The following is a 12,518-nucleotide window of genomic DNA, read 5'->3' as shown; positions in this document are numbered from 1 at the left end:
AAGCGAGGGGAGGCCATTTCCGCCGGGGGCGGGGGCACGAGGGGCCGGGCTCTGGTGGCTTACGGCGGCCGGGAGGGGCCGGCGTGGAGCTGGTCGGGAGCGGACGGAGGCGTCTCCTCTCCTCCCGCGTTGCCCTCCCTCCGTTCGGCCGGGCCCGGGGAAGATGCTGGAGGCGGCGGCCGAGCCGGAGCTGGACCCCGAGGACCTGGTGCATTTCTCGGTGGGGGACCTGCCCAGCCGGGGCTACGGGGTGATGGGCGAGATCCGGAGGCAGGGCAAGCTCTGCGACGTGACCCTCAAGGTGCGGGGCCGGCCGGCCGGGGGGCCCCAGCGCGGGGATGGGGTCACAGGGGGAGTCCCGGGGTGAGGGGTGTGGGGCGGGGATGGGGTCACAGGGGGAGTCCCGGGGTGTGGGGCGGGGATGGGGCCACAGGGGGAGTCCTGGAGTGAGGGGTGTGGGGCGGGGATGGGATCACAGGGGGAGCCCTGGGGATGGGAGTGGGGCAGTGAAGTGGGGAGCCCGTGGGGTGAGGGACTTGGGGCTGGGGGAGAGCAGAGCAGATCAGATCAGATCAGAGGGGGAGCCATGAGGGGAGCCGCGCAGGGGAAGGGAATGGGGTGCTGAAATGGGGAGCCCCTGGGTTGAAGGACATAGGGTTGGGGGAGAACAGTTCAGGTCGGAGAGGGAGCCTCACAGGAGAGGGGAACGGAGCAGTGGGATGAGGAGCGCCACGGTGAGGGGATGCAGTGGGGAGCCATGGAGAAGGGAAGGGCAGGCAAATGGGACAGGGAAGGAGCCCCAGGATTGGGGAGAGCAGGCCAGTGAGACTGGGGGACCCTGGGAGTAGGTGCTTCTTTTTCCTGTCTCTCTCTTGTCTGATCCCTGCCTCACTCATCAGGAGGAGGCTGTGCGCACCTAAGTGCCTTCTCCCTGACCTTATCTGGGGGAGGGTTGGACCCCTCCCCCCGCCCCAACATTTGACTCCGCCCACAGTGTAGTGCCGGGATCCCATCTGCTTGGCTGGCTTTATTCCATGGTGTGCTTTCATCCGCGGAAGTGGCAGAAGCAGCACCTCTATATAAATAGCTGCTCTGCTCATGTCTATACCACATACAAAGGGCAGCTCAAATTCACTCATGTCCTAAGCCTGTAGATGGAAAGGAGCTGTTGGTGAGTCATCTAGTCCAGCTCTTCATACCCTAAATATTTGCTCCATCACTTGTCACTAGTCATCCTTGCATGCCAGAAGTGGCCCCATAAATAGATATATGGTCTCCATTGAGAAGTCTTAAGAAATATTTGTTAATTTGAGATATTCTCACTGCTGTCAGCCTTGTAATTCTTTCTAATGCAAGACTGGCTAGCACTGTTGTGAAGCATGGAGATATTATTCATTGTGCTACAGTAGTTCTAGGTCCCACAAGCAGGAATCTGTACATCCAATGTAGAGGTGCTTATAATAGAGAAATGCTGTTTTAAACCTATAAATCAGAATACCAGGTTGGCACAGCATTGATGCTCTGAGGCTACAGGTAAGTGACCCTGTAGAACAGCTCAGAAAGAGCAATTAGATAGTGCAGGGCAGACACTTTCAGCTCTCGGCTGCTAATTCAGATGTAGCCTAGGATAGTGATAGCAAAAATTGTTAGTGGCTTAGCAAAATGAGTTTGGGTTTCAGTCCAGTGACTGGTGGGTGCATCCACATCACAAAATCCTCGGCCTTTCTTGGCACCCATGTTGATGCTCTCTGTCAAAGATTCAAGCATTGACTGAATTATGGACATTGTACTGCTTCTAATTCCCAGAGTGTGGTCGCTCTACATCAGAGTTTACACACATTGGTGGGGCAAAGACTTGATTTGCCACTGTTTAAACTTTTTCTTTTATGTCTCGGAGAATAGAAAGACAGTGTGTTAAATTCACTGCATGTTGAACTTCTGTAATCCAGACTTCTGTTGTCTGGCAATATTAGTAGTTCGGCATTTGTGAGTGCTCATGGCAAAAAGTGGGGGGCCCATACTCAGCAATTCCTCCCCCATCCTCCCAGAGCTTCTGGGGTGCTGCAAATAGCTGATTTGTGGTGTTCAAGCTCATGAAGGGAGGGGGAAGAGGCGGGGCAGATGCAGAGCTTTGCAGCCTGGGGGGTGGGAATAAAACCTGTTCCTTCAAGTACCCCCCAGCCCCTGTCCCCACTCCATCAAGCAGAGCAGAGCCACACATCTGGCAGAAGAAAAGGGGCCAGCATTGACTTCCTCTGATTTGGCAAATTCCATGGTTGGGGACAGGTTAGGTCCTGGGGGTGCTGGACCAGAGAGGTTCAACCTGTATTTTAAATACAATAAAACAAACAAACGCTTGGATACATTAACTATGACATAGGAATTGCCACTCTGCATCAAGCAAGTGGTCGCTCAAGTCCAGTACATGAGTATGGCCCATAACAGGTCTTCAAAGCAATGTTCCCTCTTGTTACTATCCCTGTGCAGAATAAATTTTATGGGCACCCAAGGCATGTGCAGATGAGCATCACCAGAAGACACAGATGATGTGAGCTGTGGATGCTCTGCTAATCACCTGAGCAGCATTTGAATCTCTCCTGCATAGTGGCCCAAGCGCTCAGCTTACAGGAAACGCTGGTTCAGAGGAAAATGCTGGATTCACTATAACAGTTAACAGACTTGGAGTTAATGAGCCAAGGCATTTGCTTTTTAGATGTATACAGTGCTTCTGTGCTGTGTTCAAGACATATAACCAATCGAGTGAGCACAAAAAGTTCATACTATTTATTTAAACCATAAATCGAGACTCTTCCATATTTCCCTATGTCTTGAATAGACAGACTTTGTGTTCCTTATGCAAAGTACTGTGGGTTGTGTACATCAAAATGAAAAACACACTGGACTATTTATTTGAGCAGCATTCACCAGTGCCTTTTCCGCATGGTGGCCAGGAACACAGTTGTGCTTTTTAAGATGTGACATTCAGAATAGGTTCCCTGGCTATAATCTGAGAAACCCTGCCAGAGTTTAGATCGGGGTGGCTAACTCGTGGCCCACACAGAATCAAAGGGCTGGAAGGGACCTCAGGAGGTCATCGAGTCCAGCCCCCTGCTTCAAGCAGGATCAACCCCCATTAAGACATCCCAGCCAGGACCTTGTCCAGCTGGGACTTAAAAACCTTGAGGGACAGAGAATCCACCACCTCTCTAGGCAACGCATTCCAGTGCTTCACCACCCTCCTGGTGAAATACTTTTTCCTAATGTCTAACCTACACGTCTCCCTCTTCAACTTCACACCATTGCTCCTTGTTCTGCCATCTGACACCACTGAGAACAGTTTCTCACCCTCCTCTTTAGAGCTCCCCGTCAGAAAGTTGAAGGCTGCTATTAAATCACCCCTAAGTTTTCTCTTCTGTAAACTAAACAAGCCCAAATCCCTCAGCCTTTGCTCATACGTCTTGTGCTCCAGACCCTTAATCATTTTTGTTGCCCTCTGCTGAATCTGATCCAGCAAATCCACATCCTTTTTATACTGGGGGCGGGGGTGGGGGGAAACTGGACACAGTATTCCAGATGTTGCCTCACCAGTGACGAATAGAGGGGAATAACTACTTCTCTAGATCTGCTCAAAATGCTCCTTCTACTGCACCATAGTATGCTGTTAGCCTTCTTGGCTACAAGGGCACACTGTTTACTCATATCCAGCTTTTCATCCACTATAACCCCTTGGTCCCTTTCTGCTGTACTGCTGCTGAGCCAGTCAGTCCCTAGCCTGTAACAATGCTTGGGATTCTTCCACCCCAGGTGCAGGGCTCTACACTTCTCCTTGTTGGACCACATCAGATTTCTTTTGGCCTCATCATCCAATTTACCCAGGTCACTCTGGATTCTTTCTCTATGCTGCATCGTATCTACCTCTCTGCCTAGTTTTATAATTTGCAGTACACATCTCCTTGAGCTTTGAGGGACCTTGGGAGGTCATCTAGTCCAGTCCTCTGCCCTCTTGGCAGGACCAAGCACCATCCCTGGCATCTCTTCACCCCAATCCCTAAATGGCCTCCACAAGGGTTGAACTCACAACCGTGGGTTTAGTAGGCCAATGCTCAAAGCACTGAGCTGTCCCTCCTTTAAACGTGGCTCCTCAGAGCTGTGTGCTAGGAGTGCTGTGCCTTCTCCGTGCATGTGCCCCACCACTTAGTGGGTGAAGTACGTGGTGGCGGCCTGAGAGCAAGTTTTCCTCCGAGTCGCACAGTGGAAGTGTTGCCTGCTGCTCCGCACATGTGCCCCACCAGTTGGTGGGAGAAGTGGGTGGCAGCAGCTTTGGTGAGCTGCCATCATGGAATTAGATCCAGGGGGAAGAGGAGGGGGAAGATGCTAAGAGTGCCTGGCTCTGGGGGAATGGGTGGCTCTTATTTAGAGCAGCGGGGGAACCTGAGACTGCCTGGTTCTGCGGAAGGGCATTCATTTATAGTGGCGGGTGGAGAGGGAGCTGGGAGGGCATTTATTTAGAGTGAGGGGGGGATGCTGAGAGTGCCTGGCTCTAGGTAGAGGGGGAGGGCACTGAGCCATGTATTTATTTATTTATTTATTTTTATCTGTCTATATAGATTTATAGATATATAAATATACGATAAACTGTTTCATATCCAGCAGCCCCTGGGCTGGGAGGTTGCCGGATATTCAAATATTCTAGATAATAGAGAGGTGTACCTAGCAATGTATAACACTAAAGATAAAAGAGAAGGAAAAATGTATGCAGAGTACTTTATTTACCTACAACAGTTGTACTGTACACTGTATTTGCTGTTTTTATGTGTATTTACTTCCACTATACTGTAGTAATAGAAAATGTGACTAAAATTTATTTATAATTAAAATGCTGGTTTGAGAGTTCTGCATGATAGAATACCAGACATGGAAAAGTTTCCTGCATAATATGCAGCTCTTTGCACTCTGTCCACTGTTCTTTGGCTCTTGGTCTCTAACTGGTTGGCCATTCCTGATTTAGATGATCGTGCTGGGAAGTTTCTTAGCGTGTTGACTATATAGTAGCATGGTCCCAGGGTGCCTGGATGTTTGGTGGAGATGGGTCTGACCCCAGACATGTTTCTCTAAGGTAGTAGCCATGTGATGGTTCTCTAACCTCTTTGAAACTCGTCCGGTTCCACATCCTTTTGTGTCTAGACACTATGGCTACGTCTATATTAGCCCAAATCTTCAAAATGGCATTTCAAAGATTACTAATGAGGCGCTGAAATGCACATTCAGCGCCTCATTAGCTTGCCACCAGCCGCAGCTCTTCGAAATTTCTGCATTCTGCTGCCACACGGCTCGTCCAGACAGGGTGCTTTTCAAAAGGACTCTGGGAACTTCAAAATCCCCTTATTCCTATCTGCTGAAAAGTGTTCTGCTGCTAGGAATAAGGGGATTTCAAAGTTGGTGGGGTCCTTTCAAAAAGGACCCCTGTCTGGACGAGCCGCACGGCAGCGAAACACAGCAATTTTGAAGAGCTGAAGCCAGCGACATGTTAATGAGGCGCTGAATGTGCATTTCAGTGCCTCATTAGTAATCTTCGAAATGGCCATTCGAAGATTTGGGCTAGTGTAAACATGGCCTATAGCATTACCCCTATTTATTGGAGATTATAAAATCCACCATCACAGTTGGGACCCGTGGTGGTCTTTGTGGCAGAGGATTAAGTAATCCTCCCAAGCTCACTTTTGATGCATACATCAGGGGGATGAGAAGAGGTTTGGCATTTGAAAAGCCGATACCTGTGAAATAGTTGCCGATAAGACTGTGGCATCTAAGGCTACTTCATTAGCACTGTGTTCTCTTCAAGAGTGTGTCTCAATTAAATTAATCCTGCTGGTGAAACAGCCTCCTTGTCTGCCGTTTCCACCAGCTGCCATCTCGTTTTTCAGCACTGCCTGGCACATCCCTCAGCAGTTGAGTTGACATGTTTTGTTCTCTCCAAAACAAATCTTTCTCCCTGAGCATTCAATACAAGCTACTTTTTCCAGATTTATTCATTTTTCAGTATTATACCAGCACATCTGACCAACTTTGGAAGTGTTTTTTTTTCAAGTAGAGGTAGCAACACCTTTAATACGTAGCTGACTTATGAAATGTACTTTTCCACTGATCTTCTACTGACTCCTTCTGTAAAGTGTCTTGATGAAACTTTAAATCTAGTGAAATGTATCAACCACACAAGGGGCCTGCCGAATTGTTTGTATGGTGTTCTCAGCATTAGACAAAAATATGAAAGAAACAACATGGGAATGCCTTAGTCAGTGGGTTCTTGACCAATAGTGGGTCTTAGTACAGATTTCAAGATTTTTTCACAGATTACCATGGTTTCCTGACTGTAGACATGATGGAGACAGCACCTGAAAGACACCATCTACAAAATTCAAAGCATTGTGTTGCAGACTGATTTCCAACACTGGGCTTGATGTGATTAAACTACTTTTCTACCTTGCAAGGGATGCAGGAATAAACAATGTTGTGGGACGTAGCTGAAATCAGTTGAACAATGGTCTCTTCTCTGATGATGATCAGTGTTTTAACCACGTTGGATGACAGTGGTTGCAAATGATTTCCCCCAGCATATGGTACTGGTTGCTGTGTGGGCAGGACCTTCATTGTTCATTATTGTTAGTTCTGTAAGGAGAGATAGAGGAGAGATCAGTGATTAAAATGATTTTTATGGCTACAACTGGAAGAGGAGCTAATTTAAGATGATGAATACTTAACCTAAAATACTTAATATTTATTATTTGGATTGTAGTGAATTAGTCTGGCAGTGTCTGAACTGCTGTGTTAAAGGGTGAATTCAATATTTAAAATTCAATATTTCTGTGGCCAGGGTATGAATCTAGGCCAGGACACTACTCCTGATCCAAGACATTAATGGGAAACGTAGAAATTATTGAAGTCCCCATGTCTCACTTAGCTCATTAACAGTGCTAATTTTTCAGACTACTGGTTTTTTTTTTCCTCTCCTTTTCTGAGTGTTTAGCTGACTGCACAATTGTAGAGTCAATGCCCCAATGAGATGAATAGGTTGGGAGGCAGAGGTAGGGATGTGAGGAGTTCGCAGCTTGTAGGCATCCTCTTGTCTGCTTGCCTTCTCAGGCCTGGTCCATGCCACAGATGTAAGGTGCTTTGCATCAACTTGTGTCCATGCTTAAATTTGGCTTCTGCTAGCACAACTGTCCTGCTTCATTGACTTAATAACATGACCTCCAGGAGCAGCATACAGGCAAGGTTGATGTAGTAGGGTCAACCCAGTGTCAGCGTAGACACCGTGACTATGTCTAGACTAGAGGGTTTTGTTGGCAAAATGGTAAATCCAAATTCCCAAGGGCATTCTGTTGACAGTAAGTCAACAGAACACAGCACTTTTGTCGACAGCTATACCCTGCTTGCCATGAGGAAGAATGTCTCTGTCAATAGAGATCTGTCAACAAAAAACCAGCCTGGACATTCTGGGAGCTTTCTGTCAACAGACAGGGCTTCCACGGCGCCGGGCAACCCTGTCTGCTGTGCTTCCATTTTGCTGGTTGGTCCCATCGCTCTCTTTTGACAGAGTGGATCGCTTTTGCAATCAGTTTGGCAGTTGGGTCGCGATCTGTTGACGGAAGTTTTGTCGAAAGATATCGTCCAACAAAAACTCGTCAACAAATCACTCTAATCTAGACGTAGACTGTGTTGGTAACATTGGCTGTTCCTTCATTTCAAGACCCATCCCACAATTCTCCACATGACAGCACCATCAGTATGGGTGCTCCTGGTGAGGACGTGCAACTTTAGTGTAAGGAGCAAAATTCAGACAAGTACAAACAACATAATTACTGCCGTGCCTTACACCCATATAAATTGGGTCAGCTTAATTTTGTAGTATAGATGTGGCCTCAGGTTGACAGCACAGCATTTGGCTCATGTTTGAAGGAATCACTTCACAACCACAGTGTCTAGAAACGTCATTGAAAATGAAAGATTCTGAATGAGTCATTAACGCCACATAAACGGGCCAGATATTTGACACCTCTGTATGTTAAATGGAAAATGATCATTGCCAAAAGAAACCTGTAAGGTAACTTTAACATTGTACCGAGCTTGCAACACTTCTCTTCCAACTTGTTTTCTCATTGGAGAATCAGTGCTTCTGGAGTTCAGATTGCTCAGTAGACCAACGGTGCTGTTTCAGCAGCAGATGGTACCTTGCATTAGATGTGATTAGACAAAGTGCTGATTTGACTGGATCTGGCAAATCTCTGATTATTCTAAGCTGGGTTCAGGGAAGTCGGTCATTGCTCCCCGTGGCCATTTCTGGGAAAATAAAGCTTCTGTGACAGCAGTTGAATGGTATGTCTGGCACAGGCACGCCCTGCTAGACTACAAGGTGCCCGCTGAGGGCATTTTTGCCCCATCAAAAAGGGTTCGTCTGGGTTGCTAAGATCAGGGGTTTGAAAAGCAATTCCTTATTCCAGTCTTTGTCAAAGTGTTCCAGATTATGGCTCTCTTCTTAAGATAGCTATCATTTTGTGGGCATTTCTTCTCCCACCCCCCCAATTCCACGACTTCTGTTACTTGGTTCCATGAAGAAAAATATTAGCATGTCTTTCAGGAGGCTAAGGAAAACCAACTGGAACATGGTTGCTTGGATATATTCCTTGTTCTGCCACTCTGCTGTTCAGTTCCTGTATTTGGGTAGTTAAGTTAAAGGCTATTATGCCAACTGGCATGTAGGGCAGCAGTGAAGGCCCTCCACGTCTGTCTTTGGCCGTTTTCTCCAGTGTGTCCCATTTGTAGTTCATTCTCTTCTTGTCTGCCTCAACAGTATGCCTCCATGTTGTCTTGGGCCTCCCACGTTTCCGTTGTCCTTCAGGCATCCAGTGAAGTGCTATCTTTACAATGGTGTCTGCCTCCCTTCTCATCATGTGACCTGTCCTTACCTAGGGTCATCTCATGAAGATAATGGTCATATCCTCCTGGTGACATCGCGGGAGTACGTTGTGGTTGGGGATGGTCTCCGACCAAACGATGCGAAGTATCTTGTGAAGGCTAGTGATGTGAAAGGAGGAGAGCTTGCCAACGTCGCATTCTGTCATCTGCTTTGTGATTTGTTCCTGTTAGAAATCTTGCAGTTAGATCAATTTTAGTTACACTGGGTTAAGTGTCTAACAAAGAAGAAAGAGTCTCGCTTTCCAGTGTTAGAACTGTCAGCAAAGTTGATCAGTTGAATTTACACCAGAGGAACAGCAGCTGCAAAAAGGGGCTGTTTTCTCTGAGTGCGGGGTTTCCAGCAACTGTTTTGACTTTATGCTAGAATAGAGGACAATGGTTGGTAATGTCACTGGTGGGAAACTTGACAGATGTTCTGCTTTTGGCTGTTGTCAGGCATTTTATGCAGTAAACCCTCACTTTAATGGACTAGTAGGTGGGAAGGGGTGTCTGTTAATGCTGAAGGTCTGCAGTACCCGAATGATTATACTGTATGATCATGCACTGGCCTTCCCAGCCCGTCACTCATTCCTTTCCTTTCCCTTCTCCTGCCCCATTCTTCCCCTCACATCTCCAGCTCCCTCTCCCAGTTGCTAGGAGAGGAGCTGAATTCCAGCCTGGCTCCTTCCACCTCCTGCAGCTCTCAGCACTGCTGCTCCTCCAGCCCCTGGCTCCAGGCAGCAGCCTCCTACACCTATGGCTGCTGCTCAGCGCCATTGCAGGCAGTGGCGGCTGGGCAGCAACATGCTCCGCGTATATGGGGCTGGGGGAGGAGGACTCCTACACCTCGCTGCAGCTCCCCACCCCCTGGCCGCAGTGGCCCTGGTAGCCCCAGCCATTCTGGCAGCTCCTCCAGCCCCGGCAGCAGCTCTGATGAGTCTCTGGCATTTAATGTGGGGGCGGTGGGAGCTGGCAGACGGCGTCCATTATTTCTGACGTCCGTTATTCAGGATCTGTTAAATTGAGGGTTTACTGCCTGGTGGCTTGAGAGCTTGTTGCTTACTTTGAACCTCTTAGCTGCTAAGTCCAAACTAAACATTTTGGGAGATGTGGTGCTCCTGTTCTTGCTTTCTGAGAGCTTCTGATTCCAGTCAGAACTAGGGAGTGAAGAGGTGCAGGAAAATGAACAGTGTTTAGGTAATTTAAACTTCTTCAGGGGTTTTGGAAAGATTTAGGAATGAGAAAATTCAAGCATTGGTCCATTCCTAAGCCTATTAACTGCACCAACAGAGCAAAAACTCAGCAATACAGAGGTCTTCAATGTTTATAACTTGTTGAGTTAGTAAGATTTAATGGGTTAAGGACTATGGTGTATGTTCTACACTGAAACCTTGTGATTCAGATGCTCTGGTGCATGACCCTTTACAGGAACTGGGTTAAAAAACAGTTTTATCGGGTCGTCGTGTGATGTAAGGAGCTGTTTCCTAGAGGAAAGAGATCTTTGTTTTCTAATTTTATTATATCTGAAACTGGCGGCACTGTTGAATTGTTGGCATGTTCCCTTCCTTCCCTGTGTTTCTTGTTAGGACGGTTTGCTTGGAAGAACAGTGGAAGGAGAAAATGTGATCTAATGGTAAAAGCAGGGGCCTGGGAGCTAGTCATGTTGGTTTCTGGTTGTACAGCTCTGCTATTGATTTCCTTTGTGGATGAATTTAGGGATTAGAAATGCTGTACTTGTAGAGATTTTGGGTGCCTTACTTCATCTCACACTTCCAATTTTTCCATCTGTAATACAGGAGTGGTAATTCTTGCTCTTCCGTGTTTGAAGCTTTACTAATGACTCCATGTTTTTGAAAGCCTCAAATGAAAGGGCTAAGGAGTTGCCAAGAACTGAACTGAAGAAGTTAGCTGTTAGGGTGAGGTTAGAATCCATTCATACATCACCCAATTGACTGCTTTTAAGTTAAACCGAAAACAATTGGAGAGGGTTTGCATTCTTCCTGTTAAGTCTTCGCTGACACCTGTTCCTTGTGAGGATACGTGTAATCTGGACTGGTTTGCTTTATGATTGGTCCAAGGTTCAAATGTGCCTGGAGGCCACATTGGCACGTTGTTGGGAGCCTCAGGACAGCACCCAATTTATATAAAATGGAGCTTTCATTGCTGATAGAGAAATCTGTCCAGCAAAAGCTACAGGTCTCAGTGTGTTCCTGTTGACCCAAATTGAGACAGACAGAGATTGAGTAATTGCATGCTGAGCTATATGTTCTCACTCAACTACATCTCTTTCAGGAAGGCCCCTTTCTCATTGCTTTACCTCGAGTAGAACTAACTAGTCTTAATTTCTCTTGTTGCTCTTTGTCGCCTGGAATGGAATAGTTGGAAGGCCTCATTATGATTTACGAGTAATGGTACATGATTGATTGAAAGCAACAAGAAGTCCTGTGGCACCTTATAGACCAACAGATAATTTGGAGCATAAGCTTTTGTGGGCAAAGACCCGCTTCATCAGATGCATGAATTGTGGGGGTTCCAGAGGAAGGATTAAATATAAGGGCTTATGGAAAGGAGGGAGTCTCAGTCCAGGGGAGGGCCAGAGTTGACAAGGTCTGTTCAGTCACAGAGGATGTGACAACTCCACATTAACTGCTGATAATGGGCTGCATTCTCTGTGACTGAACAGACCTTGTCAACTCTGGCCCTCACACTGACTAAGACTCCCTCTTTAAATTCTCCTCTGAACCCCCCACCCCCCCACTCATGCATCTGACGGAGCAGGTCTTTGCCCACAAAAGCTTATGCTCCAAAATATCTGTTAGTCTATAAGGTGCCACAGGACTTCTTGTTGTTTTTGAAGATACAGACCAACTCGGCTACCTCTCTAATACTTGTGATTGATTAGAACATTTGAAAATATGTGATACTGACAGGATATCCTGTTCTTATACTGCATTTAAACAATGCACCATCTCTTGATGTGTAACCTTGCCAGAAAATGCCTTGGTTAGAAACATCTCTGGATTAAATTGATCGCAGGTACACTTGGCTCTGTTCCAATGGTCCAGACAATCCTAATCATGATTACCCTAAGTCAGCAATGTCGGGTTTGGAAAGATTCCACATCAACAAAAATGCACCAATCTAATTGTCTGTAGTTGTAGAGAATGTTAGAAAACAGACTCCAAAAGGGGTCAGATCTTCCCTTCATACCTAAATGGAATTCCGTGCTGTTTATTATAAGTATAAATTTCAGATGAGTACTAAAAAAACCGAAAAAGCTAACCCAGCAACACAGTTGTACTCTTGTGATCTGTGCAGCCATTAAGTACCATTGCAACTTAATGATGCAGATTTGTTCCAGCATCCTTGATAGAACTTCCCTCCATGAGGACTCCCAATTATCTCCAGTCCTAAGTACCCTCTCAACTAAAATTAACAATCCATTCAAGGATTAGCCAGCCAGCACTATAAGACACATCTCCCAACAAATTGAAAACAAATGCATAGAAACCTAAAGTGGATTTTAAGGTTACAATACATTACTTTGGCTTTCACAAACTTCCGAT

General features: G+C 46.6%; 1 protein-coding gene across 3 annotated transcripts in view; it reads left to right on the top strand.

Moving 5' to 3' along the window:
• The first annotated feature begins 90 nt into the window (after nucleotides 1-90).
• Nucleotides 91-12,518, top strand: part of KLHL18 (kelch like family member 18) — a 54,045-nt gene continuing 41,617 nt past the window's right edge. For all 3 annotated transcript variants that reach the window (XR_012644107.1, XM_074985252.1, XM_074985251.1), the window contains exon 1: nucleotides 91-301. Coding sequence is in view for 2 of the 3 variants with exons in the window: in XM_074985252.1 (XP_074841353.1) it covers nucleotides 164-301 (138 nt within the window). In the remaining variant the exon portion in view is untranslated. The remainder of the gene's footprint in view (nucleotides 302-12,518) is intronic.

This window comes from Carettochelys insculpta, chromosome 2, assembly GCF_033958435.1.
Source record: "Carettochelys insculpta isolate YL-2023 chromosome 2, ASM3395843v1, whole genome shotgun sequence".
Lineage (NCBI taxonomy): Eukaryota > Metazoa > Chordata > Testudines > Carettochelyidae > Carettochelys > Carettochelys insculpta.
The sequence above is the reverse complement of the archived record's forward strand: the minus strand, read 5'-3'. Positions and strand labels throughout refer to the sequence as shown.